At 40.0% G+C, this 24846-nt stretch overlaps 1 protein-coding gene across 9 annotated transcripts in view; it reads right to left on the bottom strand.

Moving 5' to 3' along the window:
- Nucleotides 1-533: 533 nt before the first annotated feature.
- Nucleotides 534-24846, bottom strand: part of DLG2 (discs large MAGUK scaffold protein 2) — a 1152012-nt gene continuing 1127699 nt past the window's right edge. For 6 of the 9 annotated variants that reach the window (XM_023762195.1, XM_006098452.3, XM_023762196.1 and 3 more), the window contains 6 exons: nt 16856-16906; nt 15857-15958; nt 12188-12360; nt 9936-10045; nt 4467-4558; nt 1937-2515 (listed from right to left, as the gene is read on the bottom strand). In XM_023762195.1, coding sequence (XP_023617963.1) covers nt 2409-2515; nt 4467-4558; nt 9936-10045; nt 12188-12360; nt 15857-15958; nt 16856-16906 — 635 coding nt within the window. In that variant the 3' untranslated portion in view covers nt 1937-2408. Of the gene's footprint in view, nt 2516-4466; nt 4559-9935; nt 10046-12187; nt 12361-15856; nt 15959-16855; nt 16907-24456; nt 24499-24846 lie in introns of all 9 variants that reach the window. The other 3 variants (XM_023762198.1, XM_023762194.1, XM_023762199.1) reach the window with 2 other exon arrangements.

Below are 24846 nucleotides of genomic sequence, written 5' to 3'. Positions count from 1 at the left end.
CAAATATATATGTATATATATATATTTATATAAATCTACATAAAAAATCAGTGCAAATGCCAATTCTAGTCTGAAAGCATCTACACTAGGAAAATAAATAAATATATTACTACAAAACCAAGGGTTGGTGGTTCAGTTTGATTGTACTCAGCCACAACAATACTTAATATTAAATGAAAAGCACGTCGCACGACCCGCGGAAACATCTACTCGTTAATGACAGTCCTTTAAATAAATGGTTGCATGCTCAGTTGAGAAACCAAAGGAGTAATCATGGTGGCCTAAAGATAGAGCTGGGACCAGGAATGGCATTCTGGTGGCAGGAAAGGTCTGGGAGCATTATTGATGAAAGGAGACCTCGACCTGAAACTGGCTAATGGCAAACGTGGTCACCTCTTTAACACTTTGAGCAATCTAAGGGGATTTCTAGAAATTTAACTTTCATTAGAGGGTAAGTACATTGCCAGCCCTTTCATTAGCAAAGGCAGCCTCAAGACTACAGGTAGATGCATGATTTTGCTTTTCTGTGTTTGTTTTGGTGACTGCAGCCAGGCAGAGAGTGGTAGTTAGTGTAAGATGAACACCTCCTGCTTTTGGAAAGAGACCCTCATTCTGAGCTCTAATGTTCTTCCTGTGAAAAGCCCCACCACCGCTGATGGCTCTGTCTCTTGCTTTCCCACCCCAGCCTGCATGCTGGTTTGCTGCACAGTGTGGCAGAATTCCTGCCAGGTCTGGATGTACCCCAGGAATAAGGCGATGGGGCTGAGTCTGGGCCTGCATAGAACCCAGAGTTGAGTGGTTATTGAGATTACAGAAAAGTCTCTCTCTAAACACCTTGGGCACAAGCAAAGCTAATGTCACCACCAGCTCTAATGTAGGATATAGGCTTTGGGAGGTTCCTTTCTTTTAAAAAAAATCATTATTATAATCGCTAAAAAATAAACTTGGTCCAGGTGCAGCCCTCAAGAAAGGCAGTTTAATTGGTTGACCTCTAAGTCATTAGTTGTCTTTCCTTATTGTTCTCTCTCTTTGCCCTGTATACAGAAAAAAGTCTGCACCCCTCAATCCCAACCAGATAATGTTCTCTCTCTCTTCCTCAAAGAAATAGTGCATCTTGGGACAGATCTCTCTATGACTCTAGCATCTCTGGCTGTTAGAAAACCTGTTACTTGTGAAACAGACAAATTCAAGTGTCCTAATTACTCATGATTGGCCAAAATACTACATGATCCTTTAAGAATTGTATGTAAGTAACTAGGAACAAAGTTATTCAACTATTTGCATGGCAGGCCCAGGTTGTTTATCAAGAGAAAAGCAAAAACTTCCCTTTAGCTTGTTGGTATGAGTTTGTCTCCGAAAGCCATCAGCTTTAAAATGCATTAACCAAATGTCTTCCAAAAAATATCCATGAGGGCAACTCATTAAAGGATGTGCTCCATGAGTCTGTCACTAATAGGATAGGGAGGTCATGGGAGGTGAGTAGGGGAGAAGTCTGTGTCAGACTTGGAAGGAACTCAGATGCTCTTAGTGGATCATTGGCAACAGAAGGGAGAGTGCAATGTTCAGTTCTTGAATTTGATAATCTGCAGGTAGTGCATACAGTTCGTCTTTCCATTAATTCGTCTTTACAAAATATTTCACAAAACTTTTTTAACCTATAGAAATGTGTTTCTATACATTTAATATATTTTTATTGTATAAATTATTCTCATCTTTAGTGCCTTCTTTCACTTTATAAATGGCAAAATAGACAATAAACAATCATGAAGCTAACCCAGGTGGAACCCCCTCTTCTCAGTAGGGTCAGTCCTCCATACACTCGTGAGTTCTATGAAATGCTCGTCTTTGCAGGTGCCAGTCAAAGAAGCTACACGCACATCCTTCCCTGGTATTATGCCGTCTCCAAAGGGACTCCTTTCTTTTTTTTTTTCCTTCGTTCTTTCCTTTGCTCGTTAAGAAATCAAAGGATGTGCATATAAAAAGTCAAAGTGGACCAATTACAGGTGTGGGTAATGGGAAGGTTGGTGAAGTTCAAGTGCTGGCAACTTTTCTTTAAAGCAAAAAAAAAAAAATACAGAGAGCTCAGCAGCTAAGTCGGCTCTGGACATCTGCTGGGTGAGGAGGCTGCCCAGCTTGGGCACCAAGCCCGTCAGAGGTTCATCCCTATGCCTGGCCCCTTGAGCAAACCAAAGCCTTCCTGCACACCGCAGTGTCTTTTCTGTCCCACCCTTCGGCCCCTCTGTTTCCTTCATGGCTTCACACAGTTTGTGTTGTACATTCATCAGAATTCACATTGACTGCAAAACATAAATGCAACAAAAACATAAAAGCCTCCAAGTAGTAATATTATATATATATTTTGTTCTTCTAAATGCTCTTCTGTCGTTGTCAGAGGTGCAGTAGCTAATTTATAACTTTTCCTTCGAGGGGATCCAGATGAAAGGCCCAGACTGCTCTTCAATGACAAGCTTGCACTGGTTATATATATCTTCTAAGCTATCTCCTTGGACAATAGCTAGAACGAAAGCAAATGCACCCGGCGTTAGGAATCAATCATCAATCACACAGCGGAAGCTCAAATCAGTGATAGACAAACTCATCAGGAAACTGAGTGTGACTTTTCACTAGTAAGAAAAAGCAGAAAGTTCACTTAAGCAAGGTCACACCAATGATGAAAAAAGTGCTTTTCAAGGCATGTTCTGGATCAGCAAGAAATGCAACACAATCTTTCCCCTTTCTACATGTCTGTCTGTTGTTCTGGACAATGAATCATCCATTTATTTGCATTTTATGAGTATCTCCTCTGGGCCATGCCCTGAGGTAGGTATCAATCAATTTTTCAGATTGAGAGCTCCCCATTTATTAAGGAAAGTTGGCTTTATATGTCTGTACTGTACTTACTTAGACACAGAGGAAATAATAAAGTTCTTGGAAGAAACTTTAGTTAACCTCCTCAGCCCCCAAAACTTTTAAAAGGAAATCCCATTCATTCTCCAAGTAATCTGGTAACATGAAGTTTTACCCTACATACTCAAATTGAGAATATCTTATGGTAAGTACTTATAAGAAACATAAATAGGAGGAAACATAAACAAAATGATGAACTGTGTATTACTAAAATAGCAAGTCACTTAGATTTAAGTACATTTTATTATCTCCTGGTGTGGGGGGGGGCTATCTTGTAGCTACATCTCTAAAACACATCAGTACTATCCTTATTACAGTAGGGCTTAGAAATAAATTGCTACTGAAACATGGTTTAGGTTTTTAAAAACACTCTTCAGAATGTATTGATTATTGTATTGTACGCCCAAATATTAGCCACTGTCAAATATACATTGTTTTGACTTGATGATCCTACCTGGATGCTCTTTTAGGATGAAATACCACTCTTATCTTTGTTATTAGAAAGTTTACCTAAGATTACCTGATTCAACATATTTGCAAACTGCTAAGCCACTGGTGTATTCTATTCTGAGTAAGATAAAAAAGAAAATATCTAACTTCACGTAAGGTTATTCAGGAGGAAAGTTCTTGTTTTCAAACTATCAGTTGTAAGGCAAATTCCACAAATGTTGCTCACTCTTTGGATTTGATCAATGTTTCATGAATATATATGAGAGAACCCAGGATACCCAAGATAAAAAAAAAATCGTCCTTTATTCCCCAAACTTCATGTTTCCAAGGAAATATTTAGTATATGTGCTGCCAAAGCGAGCACTCCAAGGAAATATTTAAAAAGAAAAAAAAATAGTTTTGTTTGGACAGGGAATTAATTGAAACACAAGGAAGTATTTCAAGATTCTAGTTCACATGTGCTAATGGGGAGGCCGACCTCCAGGTCACTGAAGCGGAGGTTGGAGGCCCTGAGATTGCTGCTCTAGAGTGACTGCTTTGGACAGTGCACATTTTGAGCCCTCAAAGTTTCTTTTTTCAAGTTTTAATGAAGTATCAATGCCTAAACTGTCCTTAGTAGCAGGAAGTAGCTCAGTGGCATCTGGCGTCCCTGGCTTTGGATAGGGCCCCTGGGAACTTGGGAGCTGGCTGCAGCTTAATTCAGAGCAGGGGGAATCCAGAGTCCGAAGCAAATGGGTAAAGCAGAGGGAAATTAGGGATTCTCAGCAGGAAGGTTTTGAGGCCCAGATATACCAGGCCCTCAATATGCCAAATGTCAGGCAATTTATCTCCTTTATTACAGTTCAAGGGGAAATGAGCTTACCTGTATTAGACTTATCGAGGTGAGTACTTTGTAAGTTATATAAATGTCTGGTCACTATTGTACACTTGAAACTAATATAATATGTACAGGGTGAGGCGAAAGCAGGTTTACAGTTATGAGGATGCGAAACAGTTTATTCTTATTTATTAATTATTGTACAAATTTCCCATACCAACAATTGTAAACCTACTTTTGCCCCACCCTCTATGTCAACTGTAATTGAAAAAATTTTTTTGAAAGAACTTACCCGTAAAATACTCTCCAAATTCTTGTTCTAGCTTAATTGCACGATCGTAGGTTTTCTTGGCCTGCTCCTCTGTGAGACGCTTGTTCATCTCCCTGGGAAAATGAGGGTTTAGTATTAGAACGCACAGGGACTATTCAAACCCTGAAAAATTAAAATGTCTGGCAAAAACGAGTCCTGCAGGAGACTTAGTGTAATCTTAGCAGCAGCGTCCTAGGCTTCATTTGGGACTCATCTTTGCTGGAATAATTTTTAGCAACAAGGACTCCTTCCCAGGAGCTCACTCTCTCCCCTGCAAGCTCTTGGCCCCACAGTGGGTTGAGGCAGAACCTGTCTCCTTATGATTTCCAGTTACTGGTCCCTGTTCTGCCCTCTGCAGCCCCACAGGGTAGGGCTAAACTCCCTTCCCCTACGACAGGCACCAGGGTCTTGAAATCAAGCCCTCCAGTGTGCCTTGAGGTTTCCACTCCTTCAGAAGAAACTGTCCTACATCCTTCATCTATTCTCTCCTTGGATATGATTTCCGAATCCTAACCTTCCTTGGACTTTGTTCTAGTCTATCTAGATCTCTTTTAAATGTGGGCTGTAGAATTGAACAAGATCTTCCCAGGGTGGTCAGAGGGAGGAGAGGGCTGGCCAGAAGGGAAGGTACATCACAGCATTTTGGACCTCATTACATCTGAGGGAACATGACTTAGCTGTTCTCAGGTCCTGACCCCTCAGAAAGCTTTGATTTCTCGACTCCCCCATATTTCCCAAGAGCTGCTCCTCAACTTTAATGTGCAACAGAAACCATGTGGAGTGGAGAAACACAGAAAGTGCTTCCAAAGAGTTATAGGAGAGGTGAAGGCCCCTTAGGCCCCTTAGGCATGTGTGTCTTTTTCTTCTCACCTGAGGACATGCTTAGAGAGAGGAAAAGGGGGGGGAGGAGGGAGGGGAAGAGTGGAGGGGAGGGGAGAGAGAGAGAGAGAGAAAGAGAGAGAGAGAGAGAGACAGACAGACACATCAATGCAGTTGCTTTCCGTACATGCTCTGACCTGGGGATTGAAGCCACAACCTAGGTATGTGCCTTGATCGGGAATCGAACTGGCAACCTTTTGGTGCACAGGATGACACTCAACCAACTGAGCCACTCTGGCTGGGTAGGTGTGTGTATCTTTCAGGCTGAAAGGCATTCTGCAGCTCTTGCTGCTCAACTTTTACAAATGGCAAGGCATGTCTGTAGCAACCAGCGCCCTGAAATTCCTCTGTTTTTATAATCAGATGGAATCTCAAGGAGCTGCTGAAGAAGGCTTGAATTAAAGTGAACATAGAGGGAGTGTAACAATCCATAGTGCTGGTTCCAAAATATTTTCAAATAGACTGCAAGCAAGTACTATCAAATAGTGAGCCAGGATAGAGGCGCTTGTTAAGGAACAATCTCTAATGCTCAATTTGCTTATTTTTGTTCTGATAGAATGGGCTGTAAAGGAATTATGCCTGAGATTCTCTGTCCCTTTCTTTCTGTTGGCCTGTCAACCATTGGTGAATCATTAACTGTATATAAGTACTGCTTAATCATTGTAAGTTTATTTAAATCCAACCGACTAGTAGTCTCAAGGGCAAATTGAGGTGAGAGAAAAATGGAAAATAACCTAATCTCCTGATCCCTAACCAGTGGCAGCTTTGTCTTCCCATGTCCTCTAGTATTAATTTTTTTTTTTGCCTACCAAATTACACTTTTTAAATACACATTATTTTATCTTTTCATGTTTTTAAAATAAAAAACATTTATTAATCAAAGCCTGCCAGTCATTGCCTCTGATCATCATAATACCAGTGTTGACTGCACTGGGCTGACAGAAGTCCGGCCAAGAGCAGAGATGTTTAGTTGGTCCATTGGGATGTGTGGACCAGATGGGTGTAGAATTTCGAAAGCATTGCTGCCTTTGCATGCCACTTAGGAAGCCAGAGATCTGAGTCTGGAACACATGGTCTTAGTCGATTCCTTTTTTTCAGAGCAAATAACTGAGGCCTGAAGTAGTAGAGAGACTTGCCTAAGGTTGTACATTTAATAAAGAGTAAATCTGATGCAAGAACTCAAGGTTTTTTTTTGTTTTTTTTTTAAACCATTTTTAAGTCAAACAGACCTTCTATTATACCAAGACTCTTTCAAAAGAGACTTATTTGAAAAAAAAAATTCCAACCAAAGTCAGAATCATTAACATGATTCTGGACATAATGCTGATGGCTGCAATATAAAGAAATGGGAATTTCCTGAATTTCTGCTGTTGAAATAAACTCATCTTGTTCTGAGGGATGGTATCTATGATCCTCCTCCCACATAGCACAAGCCCTAGAAGCTGTGAGTGGCTGTCCCTCTCGGGTGCAGAACATGCTGGGCTAAATGAAGAGATACATTACACAGGAAGACAGTGTTTTGCTCCAGATGTCAAGGAATCATGTAGCTCGGGATCTTCTTTGACTTCCCTGGGCCATGCTGGTCTGTCTGCTCGGAATTCCTTTTGTACTTTTTGTAGCAATGACTAAATTTAGGTTTTTAATTCTCTAATATATGATTTTTTTTTTTTTGCCTAACCTAGGAGTTCTTCAAGGGCAGAGACCATGGCTTGTTTATCAGCATGTGGCAAGGACCCTGACTCAACACATTGAAAGAATAAGTGGATGAATGAATGAATGGACAGCTAGACAAGGAAATATAATTATGTCACAAAGACAGGAGTGAAAACAGGCCATCATAGGAGCAAAAAGGTAAGAGCACACTGGGGGTGGCAAGGCGAAAGCTTCTCATTGCCATGGGGTGGGGCAGGGACAGAAGTCACAGGGGCACACTATAAAAAGAACATCTCTTTCAAACACTCCCTCCATTTCATGCTTCTCTGGAGAGTCAGCCATGTGTGTGCTGATAAGCTCTGTGGTTTGATGTGGAAGATGCGCTTGAGAAAATGTGTGATGATGTATCAATGCCTGAATGTGACAGCTGCCATGCTCTTGTTCCGGCTGACCTAGCCTTCACTCCTCCTGGGGTGTGAGCGACTCAGGAGAGCCTTGCCCCTGACGTAAAACCCTTGGAAAACGGAACTGGAAAGTACACATTCCGCATTTATGAATGAGGGCACATTGGTTGGAATGTCTCCACTACTGCACTGGAGACCTATGGATGTGGCTGCAGCCATTCTGACAGATTCCTGGTCCTCATTGAGGAATCCAGCCTTCAGTATGTTTAATTTTCCTTGGTGATAAGTGGCTGTGACAATGCCTTAAGGCAAAACGAAATAAGTCATCTCATAGTTGTGGAAGGAAGTAGACCTACTGAGCACCAGATGGGACTGTCTCCCAATCTCACGTGGACCCAAATGTGCAACTGCTATTTCTCCCTCAGGCCTCACTTCCTAGGAGCCATTTATCCCACTGTCTGTTGACGATGTGAAACTTATTTTTCTATTTATGAAACAGGCTTTTAAGATGCTGTTCCCAGGATGCGAGGGCTAGTTTTCTATTCTTCTTAATGTTAGCATTGCTCATAAAATTTATGAGGCTCTTTAAAGATTATAAATTACTTTTACATAATGAAATTTGTGGTTGCTTAATTCACTTTGTGCAATACGCCACACAGTATCCTATATGAGGGGAAATTTAATACATGCTATCGGGGATAATATGATCAAGAACCACTATTTTATTGTTAACCCAGGTTTTTCCATGTGCCAACTATGGGCAAAGCTCTTTATGTTAAAATTTAACACATAAATTCACAGGGCTGAATTGCTGGCGATCTCCTTATTTTATTTTTGGACCCTGATAAAAACTTTGCCCATCTTTTATTTATGAGAATATAGTCTGCTTTTAAGATATCACTCTGGCAATTTCCTCAGAGACCCACTATATATTTAACTGAATTCTCTTGGGCTGCAATTCCAGCTACTGCAACTTGCTTCATCTCTTCATCCTCAGAGAAGATGGTGGAGCAGGTAGCCGATAGCCTCTGCAAGCAACTGTGTTCACCTCTGGGAGTAAGTAACTTTTTTGATCTTTCCATGAACACTGTTTTCCAGAACTTTGTGGTTCACTTCTGCAGCCTGTCAGATACCCTGAAGCAGGGGTCCTCAAACTTTTTAAACAGGGGGCCAGTTCACTGTCCCTCAGACCGTTGGAGGGACGGACTATAGTTTTAAAAAAAACTATGAACAAATTCCTATGCACACTGCACATATCTTATTTTGAAGTAAAAAAACAAAACGGGAACAAATACAATATTTGTATTTGCATGTGGCCCGCGGGCCGTAGTTTGAGGACCCCTGCGGAAGTCTTGAGGCCCAAATGGAGGCATATTTAAGCAAAGCTCTTGTGACCTCTTGGAAAAGGCACTGTACTGTTCATATGTTTTATGATGATCAAATATCAAATAGCTTTATTCCATTTATAACAAGGTAACTTGACATATTTCATAGCAATAATGGCTACTATTTAGCGAGTGCTTCCTATATGCCAAAGACTGTATGAAGAACTTTACATTCATGATCTTGTTTAACCATTCTTCTAGCTCTATGAGGTATATGTTCTTAATGTGCCAAGTTTAGAGGTGAGGAACTCAAGGTCATGAAACTGACCAGTGGCAAAGCTAAGAACCAATCCTGGCCTGATCAATTTTCAAGTCCCTGCTTTTTGCCTCTTTGTTCTGCTATTTTTATGGTGACTGCAGCCTCAATCTTGTACGGAAGTTATCTATAAAGTAATGCCCACAATTTCTATCAAACTGCCAAAGGAAATATGTTACTTTATAGTCAAGTCAGATCAGGAATATCTGCCCAATTTGTTTAGTGACTTTTGAAGGAAGATATTTTACAAGTCTTCTGAAAATTAAAAGAATAATATAATATATTTTTCCCCTTGTTCATAAATGTGCACAAACATGGAGCTGTTGGCTTAAGTAATAGATATTTTACTGCAAAGCCATGAAGAAACTCCCTATAAAGGATAGTAGTCTATATTCATGAGGTTCTAATTAAGGAATGTAAGAATTCTGTGATACAACAAAATGAAATGCCAATGAAAAGAGTCTAAAATATTGCCCACTCCTTTGATAAAAATCCACACATTTAAAAAGATTTACCAATGGAACTGCTCTCAGGAGTAAGAAACAATTAGAAGATGATACTGTCTATCATTTGGAAAACCAAACCAAACAACCAAATTAAATCAACCTACCTTCAAAACAACAAAACAATCACACACATACACATACAAAACAACTTGTGAAATGAAAATAAAAGTCAAGAAGCATTACTGAACACATTTTAAGGAATTACTGACATGTCTGTAATGACTCAAAAAACTTTAATACAGCTTTTTTAAAAAAGGGAATGCTTAAAAAAAATCAATAATGGCATTTCCCCTTTGTAAGCATTTGTGACAGAACTGTGTCATATGGAACAGGGGGCCAGATGAAGGCCTCCAGTGGCCTCCACTTACATCAGAGGTTCCAGAGACTTGGGCTTAATGAAGATGGCAATGGGATAGAGCTGAGCAACTTGTAACCTCTTGATAGCATTTCCTGATACGTCAAGTATACAGTGTTTGCCCTGGTAGAAAGAGAAGAAAAATATGGAGTTAATCCAGAAAAAGTGATCATAATCCAACAGCCACTAAAAACAATGCAAGTGTGTTAGGGGAAGATAAGGGATAATGGATTTCTCAGGGTTGAGAAGGATCACTGCAAAGCACAAGTAAAAGTTGTTACATAGGTGATTGCTGAATGCTTGCCATGACTAGTATTTATCACTCCCTTACTAAGTGTCTGCCCTTGGGATAGACATTCCACATGTGTTATCTCAGTTAACTGTTTTCTTTTTAATGGAATTTAATGGGGTGACCTTGGTTTGCAAACCATACAGGTTTCAAGCGTACAACTCAATAAAACATCATCTGCACACTGCATGGTGCACCCATCTCCCCAATAAATAGCTGATGCTTTGTCCAGAGAAGATATGTAGACATATGTAATGTGACCGGTCTATTCTCATAAAGCTCGGAAACCATCTCTGAAGACAACTGTCAAGAAGGAATTCCCACATCTATGAGGTAGGTATTATCAACTGCATTTTACAGAAGAGAAGACTAAGGCTTAGAAATATGAACGAACTTGCCCAAAGTCTCAGTGTTAGGAGGATGGAAACACAAATCTTGAGCACTCACAGAGCTGTTGGTTGGAATAAATGGACACCTCATTGCCTCATCCCGCCTGATGGTAAATTTGGAGGAATGGTAATCATGTGAATTTAGAATAATTCCATAAGTATTTGCTGAGTGCTTATATGTATCCTGACCTTGATATGCCCAGCCTAGCAGAGGACACTCACAACAAGAGGTACCTTAAATCTTGTATCTTAAATGCTGAGAGAGAGGCTTACACAGGGTATGTAAATTTCTTGTTTGTTAATGAATAGAAACCCTATTACATTATAGCACAGCTCATTTAACTTGGCTTCCACTGCAATGAGTGCTCAGAGCAAGGAGTTGCTTTATAAAGTATTTCTAGAAAAGTAGATATATTTGCCACACATCAGATTCTACCTCCTGGAGAGAAATGGCCTCATTACTCTGATGCTGGCAGAACTTTACACAAGAAGAGAAAAAGCACATTATGCAGATAGAAACAGTCCTAAATAGGGGATAACAACTCATCTATAATATTTAAGTGAAAATGAGCTGAGTCCATGAATACTTGAGCTCTTATAATAGGAGAAATGCACTGAGATGGTTCAAGCCTTTACCACAGAAGTAATAGATTCCAAGTCTGCTATCTGTGAAGTGTAGCAGCTGCATAAAGTTTCTAAGTGATTTATTCACTGGCCAGAACATTTCGAGTTAACAACGGTTGTATCTTTATGTTCAAAGAGGAACTAGATGCGATTCTCCAGGAAACCGATTACAAACAGTATGTTATAGAAACTAACTTTTGAGAGAGAGGGAAATAGATGCAGCTGCTTATTCTTAGGTAGACATTTAAATTTCTTACTTCATTTTTGTACCAGTACATCAACAGGAAGAAAACAGTATTCAACCCAACAATAAATATCAATTATATAACAAATATAATTGGCTCTTAACTCTTTTCCCCCCTCTTATGAAATGAATTCTCTGTTGACAGATCTGGATGTCTCTATAGGCAGATCTTAAAGCCACACTCATGTGCTTTTCTATCCTATTCTCTTTGGAATGTTCTCCTCTTTTCAGTCACTTAAAATTATTAGCAGAGAGGCGATCGCAGCAACAACAGCAACCTTAAGTTGGAATTTTTGCCAGTAGTAGGCTAGGCAGTCAGCCCATCTCTCTCTCTTGATCACGGGGATCTTAAGTTTTGCTAATAAACAGACTAGAGGATGCTGATCTAAACCACCAAGAGTAATGAAGCTTCCTTAATAAGTTCGATGTTGTTTACTGGGACCAAAGTCAAGGACAAAGGGAATCTTCATAAACTTCAAGCTGTTCAATGCCTTTATGTTTATACTCCACCCTTGCCCCCTCAAGTCCATCAGCTTATTTTACTGAGATTAGAACAAAGATTAATGACCATGCTCTAAAGTGATTCTTTGCTTAGAGGTCTAAAAGGATTATTTCATCAAACTTTACAACTGCAATCAGGAAAGAGTAATGACCAAAATATGCAGTTTGCCAGCTGGGACCCGTCGGCAGGGGAGGTGTACGATGGTTGGTGAACATACCCTTTCTGCTACAAATCTCACAGACTGCACACTGGTTCCATACAAGTTGTCGTTGTACTGGCCGGCTTCTATAAACTTGTGCTCTTGGATATCCTTCTCCATTTGTTCTCTGGAAATGACAAAGTGATAGTCTCTGCCATCCACCTCGTAGTCACGCTTTGGCCTTGTAGTATCTTCATAAAACAAAAAAATAACATGAAGATCTTACATTGACACCCATAAACTTCGTTACACTTATTTACCCCACTACACACCCAACATAAATAGATAAAAATATGTAATATGAAGTACCATGGCACAGTCATAGGTACCAGTCTTAAGCCTCCTACTGTAAACAACTATAAAACTAGACAAAATATATGGAACAACTATTTTCAGGCATCAGAAAACAGGCACAGTGCAGAGCTGTGATTCTTGATAAGAGAAACATATAAGGGGAACTACATTCACTCCACTTTCATTTCTTAATGGATAGTCTAGAGGTCATACAGTGGCCCCAGAAAGATCATATTTTGGAAAGTTACTCTAGACCCATCTTCACCATCATTACTGGAAGAAGCTGATCTGTCAGTAAATTATTACCTGTCAGGACAAAAACTTAATATTTTATAAAGAAAAATTACAAAACCCAGGTTCTCAGTGATGTAATATCACAATAAAATATTATGGGACAAGCAATGAAGCAAGAAAATGTGTCATATAACCAGGAAAAAAAAGGACATACAGTAGAAATATATTCAGGAATTTAAAAGTATATAAAATTAGATCATCACAGTTTAGGTGGGACTCAAAGTCATCAACTCTAATTGTGGCTAAATTCTTTGTAAGAGGAGAACAGCAAACAATTATCAATATCAATAAAAAATGTTAATATATTTCCAATCTTTGATTTAGCTACAGTATTTCTAGGAATCTATATTAAAAATTGCCAACACATAAAATTTTATCTTGAAAGATGTTCAATTATACCAGTTTATAAATTATAAATAACTTTAACATTTAATTATAATTCCATAATAGTGAAAAGCAGAGAAAACCCAAAATACCCATAAAGGAAGATGCTTAATTATGGCATAGTAAACATTCAAAATATTTATATAAAATCTCTATATATGAAAGGGTAATATGCTAAGTGTCCCTCTGACTGTCCAAGGAACAGACGCTCAACGCAGGAGCTGCTGTGACGTGCACTGGCCATTTACAGGAGCTGCTGTGACGTGCACTGGCCATTTACAAAGGAACAGCACCACGGACCTCAGGCCCACAAAGCAATACTTGGCTTCCCCGAAGTGGGACACAGGCCCAGCTGCTGCTGCCAAGACCCCATGGCGCAAAATGTGGTCCACAGCCCAGCCCGGAAACGGTTGCTGTGGGCACCAGGTAATGATGTCACGCAGCAACGCTCGGCTTCCTCTCTCTAGAGCAGCGGTTCTCAACATGTGGGTCGAGACCCCTTTGGCAGTCGAACGACCCTTTCACAGGGGTCGCCTAAGACCATCCTGCATATCAGATATTTACATTAAGATTCATAACAGTAGCAACATTACAGTTATGAAGTAGCAACAAAAATAATTTTATGGTTGGGTCACAACATGAGGAACTGTATTTAAAGGGCCAGAAGGTTGAGAACCACTGCTCTAGTGTCTAGTCTCCTTGGAGTTTCTTCAGCCCAGGAACACAACTTGCTTTACAGCCAGTTGGAAACATTTTACATTTTCACCAAATGTCTGAGAAGTGTTTTCCTGTGCCTCATCTCATTTGATCCTCACAGAAGTCCTGGAGTAGGTAGATAGGAGACTCAGTAGAATCCTATTTTCTTTTCATTAGCCAGAAAACGGAGATTGAGAAAGTTTAGAAACTTGACCCGACTGAAAAGAAGTAAGAAATGGTGGACCTTGAAAATGACTTCAGGTTTTCTCACTGTGCAGAATAGTCAAACACTGCTGCAGTTAAACATTTTATCCTTTGTTCTCCCTGTGTGATCTATAATGATAATCTGCTTTGTGTTGATATTTACTGCTGTGTTGCTGATAACTACTTGAAAGAGAAGTTGGGGTGCTTCACTGGGCTGGAAAAAGTTTAGCTAAATCAGAAAGCAGGTCTAATTAAGCAAGTTTATCTATATATATAAAGCTCTTGCTGGCACCAATCACATGCGTGTGTTTCCATCTGTCAGGTTGATTGTGAATTTGGTTGACACTTATAGAGAAAGGGTGAATAGCAATATTAAAACATTTCTTCTAATTAATTTCCTTTCAATGTGCATGAATTTGTGCACTGGCCCTCTAGTTTTAATATTAAATAAAAAATACTGTATATATCTAATATGTATCCAACCACAGGAGAAAATGCTCATATAGAAAGAATGAATAGATGGAAAATACTAACAGTGATGTTATTTCTGGGTAATGTGTGGGATTCTGTATGTTTTTATTTTCTTGTTTAACTCTATTTTTAGCATTTTCAAGTTTTAGAAACACGTGTTTGTAAACACGTACAATGAACACGTGTTTATTATCATTTTATAGTGCTATTAATTAAAAAAAGAGTAAGAGAAGAGTGTGCAAGGTTGAGGAGAAAATGAAAATGATACTTAAGGATTGTGTGTTTTTTTTCAAAATTGGAGGAACAAACTGGAAGTTGCTATAAGTAGTTTGACTTGATCATTTCTATGTGGAGTCTTTTTCAGTATGGGTTCTTTGGCAGGTTCTCTCCCCAGAACCCTCACTGGGAACAGTTTCACGAGATATAGTCATCATTCTAGTTCCCTTCTGTTCATGTACTGCACACATATAATTCCTGCTATTCTTATGCATTCCAGGTGACATGTGTAGTACTGAAATATAAGAGATACTTCAAAGCATAGAGCTTTAAAAATGTAGAGTGAGAAAGAAATATTTGTTGGGATCAGTTTTAAGAGCTCAATTAGCTAATCAATTAAAATTTTCTGGTGGGTTTGTCTACATACACAGAAGGCTTCCATGCATTAATTTGACAGTGAGAAAGATGGAAGTGAGTTGAGTAGGGAATATATGGTGGGTGGAAGGAGGTAGTGCAGAGAGAATTTTACAGGGATACTCTCAGAGGGACCAGGATACCTGATAGTTGTCCATGTGACAAAGTAGATTAAAGTCTGTAATGGCCTAGAGGGGACATTAAAGTTTTATACACCTTCTTGTCTTCATCCTCCCAACACCTGGGACTATTAACACACAGGGGAAGACTATTTTGTTTTATTTTTAAACTGATGCATGGCTCTAAGTCATCTTGAGGTGATTTTAACATAAGACTGTTTCTGAGCTCTCTCATTCTGTGGGAAAAGATGCTTCAGTGGCATTTCAATCAATCTACAAGAACATACCGATGCCTATCAATAATCCTCTGCTATTTTAAATGCTATCACAATTATAAGGACAGGATCATCCTGCTTTCTTGGTGAGCACAGTCAGTGTGGAGAACATACCATACTCACTAAATAGAGAACAATACATAGCAGGATAGATGAAAAGCATTAGGCAGATAACATTAAATAAGATGCATAGACAGTAGGTAATTGAAAATATTTGAATCACTGGAGAGACTATTGGAGGAACAGAATTACGTTTTATCATCTCAAAGGGAGCCAGGCCTTCCCGCCCGCCCCTCAGAGAAAAGAGAAGTGATACTTACGAGGCACACAGGAGCCAAATTTGTCAGGGAATTCAGATATCAAGTCGTCGTTGATCCGATCCTTCATGGGGCCCAGGATAATCACTGGCCGAGTGTAGTTTACTGTAGAGAGGAAGAGGAAGAGGCAGATGAGGAGAGAGACACGGAAATGACTGTAAAATTGCCAAACAATAAGAGTTGTGGGGCATTACTGCATTGGATAAATTGCCCATACAGCCCTGCATTGGGAAATTGATGTTTGACATGGAACCTGTTTGTTTGCTGTGACTACTTTCTGGAATTTATTATCAGGAAAAAAGCAACTGCAGTGTCTGTCAATGAAATTCAGAAGCATTTGGAGGGGTTTTGCTTGCTCTTAGGCTGTGCCTACACGATGTCAAAACAAATACTGCATTTTGTCAGCTCAGTGGGAGAAGAAAGATTCCAAAGCAGCTGTTTGGCCATTGTTTAGATAATGACTTTACAAAGTAATTGTTAGTAGTAACAGAAACTTATGTTTTTATAATTTCTCCTCCTCGGCTCAAAATGCCGTTTATACTCTGTGGGGTTTTCCCCATCCCCTTGTAGTGAGGGGTTAGAAGGAACTGTGAAGTTCATTGGGTACAAGTCCTCATCGGATGCTTGCATTGTCTCTACAATGTCACAGCCATTAGCTTCTATCTGAATGCCTCCAGGAAAAGCAAAGGCAGGCTCCTGGAGCAGCCCACAGATGACCTGTAACCTAGGCCAGGTCTGCTAGAAAGCCCTTCAGTCTCCTGGGAGATTGTATCCAGTGCTATAGGTGGGGCTCTCTGTTAAGGACCACTCATCTGGAGGGGCTGCTCCCTCCTCCATGGTCAGCAGTGTGTGTTGGGGATAGGGCAAAAGAGAGAGCATGTGTCCTGACAGCCGAGCATTAAGCAGAGTTTATTTCCTTTATTCCTTCACTCTTTCCCTCCTATTGTGGTGTCACCTGTTGTGGCCTGGAATTCAGGGAGCAGAGAATGCAGGGAAACTTACTTTCCTGCCTTGAGACAGGCTCGTAAGAAAGAATGAAGTCTTCTTGCCCTCCTGGGAAGAGAAGAAAGGAAATGTACAGTGGACTAACAACCAGTCACATACTACAGCTACAAGCACTGCTCTGAAGCACAGGAAACAGGCACAGTTCAGGGTTCATTTCCCGTACTCTCTCTTCTCGTTTGATTCCAAAACTCCCTTCATCCTCATAAAACTGTTTAGCACTATCACAGTGTCAGGTTACCGGTGGCCATGCCTCTAGGTAACGAATGGAGGCTAGTTGTCTGCAGCTCATCAGGGCAGTGGCTTCTGAGGCTGCCTTTCCTCTGACACTGAGCAGTGGAGCACCATGGCCCCTACACCCAGCATTACTACTTAAAACAAGATCGTCTAGTTCAATGGTCGGCAAACTGCGGCTTGCGAGCCACATGTGGCTCTTTGGACCCTTGAGTGTGGCCACGAAGTTTCAATCGCATGGTACGTGCGTGCCCGCACGTGGTATTTTGTGGAAGAGCCACACTCAAGGGGCCGCAGTTTGCCGACCACTGGTCTAGTTCAAAAACAGGCTCCATCCAATAGTTGGCTGCTTAGATTATCAGAATTTCGGGACCTTTTATTTCATCTTCTATTTTATTTCCCAAAGAAGCACACTATTCAAAAGCAAGTGTCTGCTTGCTTCATTTATGATGCAAAAACTTCCTCAGCATATATTACTGGACACTGAGGATTTTACTCTAATGTTAATTCATCAGGAAAATGCTGAGTCAAGAAGGTAAAAAATTAAAGAGTCCCCTAAGTCCTTGGTGATAATTGCCATTAAATCTAGCTGTGAAACTCTGGGAAAAGAACTAGGAAAGACAATGTAGCAAAAGTGTCAGCCCCTCCCTGTCATTTGCCACCAGCCTCTGATTCATGGTGGGCCTCAAGCCAACAAATAACTATGGAAGGTAAATTGGTTTTAGGCAAATATTTTTTTCAATCAACTATTTTATCCAGTTGATGACCTGGGCATGAGATTAGGCTGATTCAGCTGCAAACCCAGAAGGGTCTGCTCTTTTATTTGCTTTAGACCGGGGGTAACTATCCTTTGATGGGAAATAGTTTAGGGCTGTTGAAAAGGGCTTCCTGTCTGTTGTCCTACAGAGGAGGTAATTTTTCCTGAAACCAAAAGGCAATGAATCTTACTGCTTTATCTTCCCATCACCCCTCAAACACTGTCCGTCTGTCAACACCACATGTTCCTCCTTCAAAAGCCATAGCACCAGACCAGGTGAGTTCATTTCATAAAAAGAGTTCATAGCATAGTCAGTTGCAGACTGACAGCAGATTTGGGGAAATTAAGCAAGTATGTGGAGAAAACTATGAAATACAGATGTCTTCCCTAGAGACTGGGTAGGTGGGGTTGGGTCGGGGTGTCTTACATTTATAAGCATGAGAAGTGGCCCCGGCTTAAGTCATACTTACTTCACCCTTAAACAGGGCCTATTCTCAGAATGGCACCGCTAGGCCAACCTATTTCCTAAAGGCATGGAGAGTGGGCCTGATGTTCTTTCTAAGTGGCATCTACTCATAGCTTCCCTAGAAGTCCTCAGGGCACATTCTCACATCTGGGCAGGGGTTTGGTATGTGAAGAGTCAGATTCACAGTATTTTAAAATTCAGGAAAAATGATTCATTTTAATAAAACTGACATTTACGGATGCGAGGCAAAAAAACCCACTTATCTAAAGCCTGAGAGGTAGAGGTCATAGGAATCAAAATACAGGTGTAAAATAGTTGGGGGAAAGTATAGCTTTGGGAATAGAAGAATGGCAGACTTAGAGTTAATGTTAGACTATTTTTACAGGGAAATTTAGGTGGAATGATTAAAATGTAAAAGGAGAATACTAACTATGGTCTAACAAAAGTTTTAAACATCAGGTGATATTTATATCCCGCCACTAGACTAGGAACTCCATAAATAAAGGAGTGGGTTTCATTTACTACTGTGTCTCCAGCACTTAACATAATGATGTCAATAAATTTGCCTTCTGATTTCAGTGGTAGAAAACAGGATGAGTAATGAGGCCAAAGGTAGGTTCTACTTTGTGTTTCTATGTACGTTCACTTTAGGAAGTATGGTTTTCTCTCAATGAATGTAACACATTATGTTCCCCTAGGAATCTCTTTCCAGTGGTCTTGCAAATCATTCTAATAAGGTATTTGGTGTCAGTCCGTATAATTTGTGATTCACAAAACTAGGTCAAAGCAACATAGCTTTGATTAATTTTGTTAGACAGATCTGTAGTTCTTTGTTTATCCATTGCTTTTTGGTTTACTTTCTAACTTATACCAGGCACTGCTTCTTGTTCAGAACAGTAAGACTAGCAGTGGCAACATCCCTATGTCAAGGCCCATCCCAATTCTAATGACTCTGCGACAGTCAGGTGTTATGTAAAGAAGTTTCTAGGGAAGCTATGGTGGTTGGTATCACATAATAGCTGTGAATTCGGCACCTTAAACCAATTTTCACTTTCATGTTCAAGAATGAAAAGCCCTATGGGTAATGGAAAGAAGACTAAGAGGCAGAGGGAAAAAGGTCACAGCAATGAAGGAAAGATAATCCATGTGTATGGCACTTTCCAGGCCATAAAGGGCTTTCACAGTCATTTCTTTTGTGGTAGGTGCTCTGATGATAACCCATTTTACAGATGAAGTAGCTGAGGATAAGATATAATGGGGCCTGTTTTCTCAGGTAGTAAGTAGTGGAGTCAATATTTAAAATCACACCTTTTTTTGACTCCTTGTTGAGTATATGACACTGTCTCAAAAAGGCAAGACATGTAGAATTCTCTGGGGGCTGGGATATAGAAGCAGATCTTACCAATGAGCAAAGAATGGGTGGCAGAGATAGCCGCTGAACTGGGTCAGAGTCACTGAGGGGCCACCTATGAACACCACCTATGAACATCAACTCTTAAAAAAAGTTGTGTTATCTCCATAAAATTGTCATTGGTAGTAGTTTTTCTATTTTTTTTCCGGAGGTGTTGGCACTTGGGAAGAACGGCCAACAAAAGGGTACCAACTGTTACTTGGTCTTGTTTTTGCAACTGCATGGCTAAGAGTGGGAGAGCAGCAGTGCTGTGTGGGGGCATCTGCAGCTGCAGGAAACAGCCTTTGTAACAATCTCCATGAAACACCTGGTGTTTGAACTGGAAGCAAGTCACAATAAGGGGAACTTGGAGTAAGACCTTGATATGCACTCATGATAGAGAAAAGCAAGTTGATGTTCTTTTGGAATTTTTGGAAACTAGAAAAGAGAGGAGGGAAGAGAAGACCAGGGATAGTATATTTAATATTCTAAGTTTAGTGCCTCCATTTGATGGTTGTTAAGAATAAATTAGGTTCTTAGAGTCATAGAATGTTAGTGTTAAGGGTTTGAAGTTCCTGTGGTTCATAGATGGCGAGTATGTAGCACATGATGTCACTCCCCCATTCCATGTCCTTGACCGGCATCACAATGGGTCATTGCCTGAGTTACTGCAGAGCCTTAAGTTGGCCTCAGTACTTCCAGGACAACTCTTCAGGCAGTATTACCAAATGGTCAGAGTTGTAATCTTAATTAAAATCTACTTGCCATCTCTGTTTGAAACCAAACTACTCATTTTACATAGGAGAGAACTGAGGTTCAAAGACAGTGATTTCTTCCAGATCACAGTGAATCTCCAGGGGATGTTCAGAGGATTAAATCAGTTAATGTACTATATAGGGCCTTAACATCAGGCTTAGAACATGGTTAATGCTATATAAAGGTTGCTGCTGTATTAATTTGACAGGTAGATGGGATGGTTGAAATATTCCAGAGAAAACATGAAGAGGCCTGGATTACAAACTCTAGGGGAGGGTGGGAATGTACAGGATTCAGAATTAAAATGCCTTGGTTGGACCTGCAGTGCCACCATGTCAGCGAGGTACATTGCCTCTTGGAACTTCAGCTACTTTATCTGTAAAATGGAATATTACTACAAGATGCATCTCATAGTTTTGTTGTAGAAATCAAATGAGAAAATAGATATAATGAAAAATTGCTTTATGAAGGCTAAAGAACTACAGGAAATATAAGGGCAATATTTGGGACATGAAGCCAAGGACAAGAATATGGGCATCATTTTGACTGATTCCAATGGAAAAGTCTTGGGTCTCCTCATCAGCCCCTCAACTTACTCAGATCACTTCCTTAAGCTTCTAGTTTTAAAAATTCTACTTAGCTGATGAGCACCAATGGGTTAGAAAGATAATCATCAGCTCCCCCTATCCATAATGACATAAGAGCTTTACTGAGCTTTGAGGAAGGCAGTCTTCAGCTGTAGGGATTGGCAAGTCTCCATTACACCTGCATGGCTTCCTTGCATCCCGATACAAGGGCAATTGAAAACGAAGCCACAAATACAGCCAGCACTGTACTACTTTGTTGACAGACAGAAATCTGAAATGAGTCCATAATTAAGATAGTTCTGAGGTGGCATTAGCACAATTAGAAAATGTGCCCTATAATTATCTGCATTTGGCTAGTGCTCAGTATAGTTGGATTTTGAAAAAAAAATTCTATAATGATTGAGATGGTGCAGCAAAGCTCTGAGCTATTTATTAGAATTTGAGGTTTGTTTAAATGTGTGTGTATGTGTGTCTTCTCAGGAATGTATGAGGCTTTTAAGTAAGGTTGTTACAATCTGTAACTCCAGGATGCAGTGTGCATGGTGCAGCCTGGGTCTTTGCTTCTAACTGCTGATTTAAAGCTATTTTGTCCCCAGCGTGGACATGGAATGATTTTAAGGGTAAAAAATAACACGGGGACATCAGTGGAAAATGGTCTTTTCAGTGTTTGTTTACTCTGCTATTTATGAGACATAAAGTAGTCATAATTACAGCAAAAGCCAGGAAATCAATAGAAAGTGCAGCCTGTTTTGATTTTAAAATGGCACTTTCTGGAAACCATGTCTGTCCCAAGCCCGTGTGCCTTTTTTCATGCCACTGTCCTACCTGGAAGGTTTCTTCCTAAACGTATCTGGCTGGTAAGCACTTCTTTCCAAAGCTCAGTTTAAAGCCACTTCCTCTTTGAAATCACTGTCTTGGGCTAGACTTCTACCCTAGAAACTGACACACTTTGTGCATTTGTTATTTATTGCTCTCTCTCTCTCCCACTATACATGTGCTGAGCTCCGGAGTTGGTTGAGATTCATACTGGGTCTCATGGTGCCTATGAAGAGAGAATGACCTACAGCAGCTGCTGAATAAATAAATTACTATTCCTCTGTAACCCCTCATGTTTCCACCCTGGAGAAAGGAAAATCAGTTACTCCTCTAAGCTCTGACAAAGGCTCGTCTTACTTTTGTTCATTTGTAAAGAAAGCAATCGGAGAGGCTGACCTTCTGTAACCTCAGATGAGACCCAAATCAATCTAGTAGATTATTAGACTCCGTATTTGCTGTAGTAATACCATAGAGTCCAGTTCCAACTCCTCTCTCTTCTCAGAGATAATTCAAGCTGCTTCCAAAGGTTGCCTTTATTCATTCAGTTAACATTTATCTGAGAGTGAAAGGAATTATGTGATGTCATCTTGGAATGTTACTATCAAAACTTGTCAAGCAGCTAAAAGCCTTGGCCCAATTTTTAAAAGTCAGTGATTCTAGGTAGAACATTCCCAGCTCTGGAAGAGAAAAGAGGGGTCTCTACAATACTCTAAAAAGATTTCTAGAGCCCTAACCGGTTTGGCTCAGTGGATAGAGCGTCAGCCTGCGGACTCAAGGGTCCCAGGTTCGATTCCGGTCAAGGGCATGTACCTTGGTTGCGGGCACATCCCCAGTAGGGGGTGTGCAGGAGGCAGCTGATCGATGTTTCTCTCTCATTGATGTTTCTAACTCTCTATCCCTCTCCCTTCCTCTCTGTAAAAAATCAATAAAATATATTTTAAAAAAAGATTTCTAGAGGAAAAGGCAGTTCTTGTATATACTTTCCATAAAAAGGATTAAAAAAACAAGGTGTGATCTCCTTTCTATACCTATGCCTACAGGATGGAAGCACAACACTTAAAAACTGGAAACTGAACAGCAAAGAAAGTAGGGCCATGAAACCTGACAAATGGTATATCTCCTTATCCTAAACTAAGGGTACCTCTGGGGTCAGGAAGAAAAATCTTTGGTCACTTCTTTCTGGCCTGGGTTCTTTGTTTTAAATCAAATGAAGAGAGTAGGGAGGCAAATGTTTCTCTAAGTTGGGATAATTGTAAAATTGTAAGAATAGGAAGATTGTAACAAGGTTAAGGGCCAAATTGAGGATAAGAACTTAGTGATTCCTTCATTCATAAGACTTGTCACTCTGTTGAGGAAGAAAATTGGGTGGTTCTAAAATTTGTTGGATCAGCGGTATCATATCACAATATTTTTAAATTTTATCTCGTGGTGTGTTTTGTCTTCCTCCTCTGGCCTTGACCCCCTCTGTCACCTTTCCTCTTTTGTGCTTTTTTCTATCTGGTCCTCCAAAGCCTTTCTCAAAATTCAAATTAAATTTGTCATATTCCAAGAACACTGTGTGGCAGTCTACCTCAAAAAAGGCATGGTTTTGTAAAGTACCACACTCTAGTGAAAAAAAAAATAGAACCAACCCAACAAAATCTATTCTAGTTTTCAATTAATACACTATTCAAGGAACAAAATCCCAACCAATTTCTGTCTTGGTAGCTGTGGGTCATATGTACTGGGCCAGCAGTTTTCTAATATCCTCACCAACTGCTATTTGAGTAACCCATTTCAGTAAGGAGTACCAAGAAATATTGTAGAAATTGTAAAAATCCCAGTTAAGATTATGTACCTATGTTAGTCACCAAAAACCAGTAAGTAGGTGGTAAGAAACCACAAGAACAGATCAAAAGGATGTGCTTGGTGTTTGGTGAACTTTTTTACACACTAAGCAAATGGCTTGAGGTAACCAAACAAAGACCAGCAATACTTTTAAGTAGTTACCTACCTTTTCAGTTAAGCTTTCTGATCCAAGATTTGTTCACTTAAAGAAAAAATGTGAGTCCCTTCAACATTAAAGGATGAAACTTTTTCATCACTTCCCAACCATTAAATATATAATGTTAGAGTATCTTAGTATCTACCTTAAAATTGTAATCAAGGAGAGAAGAGATATAAAAGGTTCATGCTCGATTTAAAAGGAACACTGTAATTTAGAAAGATTTCACTTGTAAAGGGGATCAGGAACAGAAGGGAGAAGGACAATAAAACCATGACTTTCAACCCTCATACAGGGAGTTTAAATTATTTGGGGATTGGGGGCAGGGGCAGCATGTCAAAACCCACCAGGTTGAACTTTCCCCCCACCTTCTCTGGGAGAATTGCTTCATAGGCCAGTCCACTGGGGTTGGAACTGCTTGGATTAATCACACGAGTCCACCGGGGGCCCTAGTGTCTTTTGTATCTTTCCACATCAAAGGATGATTTCATTTCAAGCCATTTGCTTTGGATGAAGATGAAAACAACAACAGCAAAAATCTGAAATGACCACCACAGGCAATGGGGGGCAATTGCAAAGGAAAAAAGCCACAAACCAAAGCAATAACTTACGGTAGCTACTTTCGCTATCGCTGGCATTAGAAGAAGCATGTTCTGCAAGAACAGCACAGCAAATTAAAAAGATACCAAGCATTGGCGAGCAGCCAGAACTTAAAGGCACACACTCATGCACGGCAACTAGAAATGGGAGCAAAAGGCAAGTAAAAGGCCGCAGAGGAGACCGCATTAAGGAAACGCAGATAAGATAAAAAAGATGAAAACTTTATCTTCATTTTTCAGAAAACTACTACTTGATTGCTGTGTGTGTTTTTTTGTTTTGTTTTTTTTTTAAGGAAAGTATCTTTAATTACAAAAAAAGTATAACGTCAAGCTAAGCACTTTCCTTTTTATAAATACTTTGACCTGTTCCTAGGTCTGATTTTCCAGAGTTGTGTTATTGGG

This window comes from Myotis lucifugus, unplaced genomic scaffold (assembly GCF_000147115.1).
Source record: "Myotis lucifugus unplaced genomic scaffold, Myoluc2.0 scaffold_236, whole genome shotgun sequence".
Lineage (NCBI taxonomy): Eukaryota > Metazoa > Chordata > Mammalia > Chiroptera > Vespertilionidae > Myotis > Myotis lucifugus.
The sequence above is the reverse complement of the archived record's forward strand: the minus strand, read 5'-3'. Positions and strand labels throughout refer to the sequence as shown.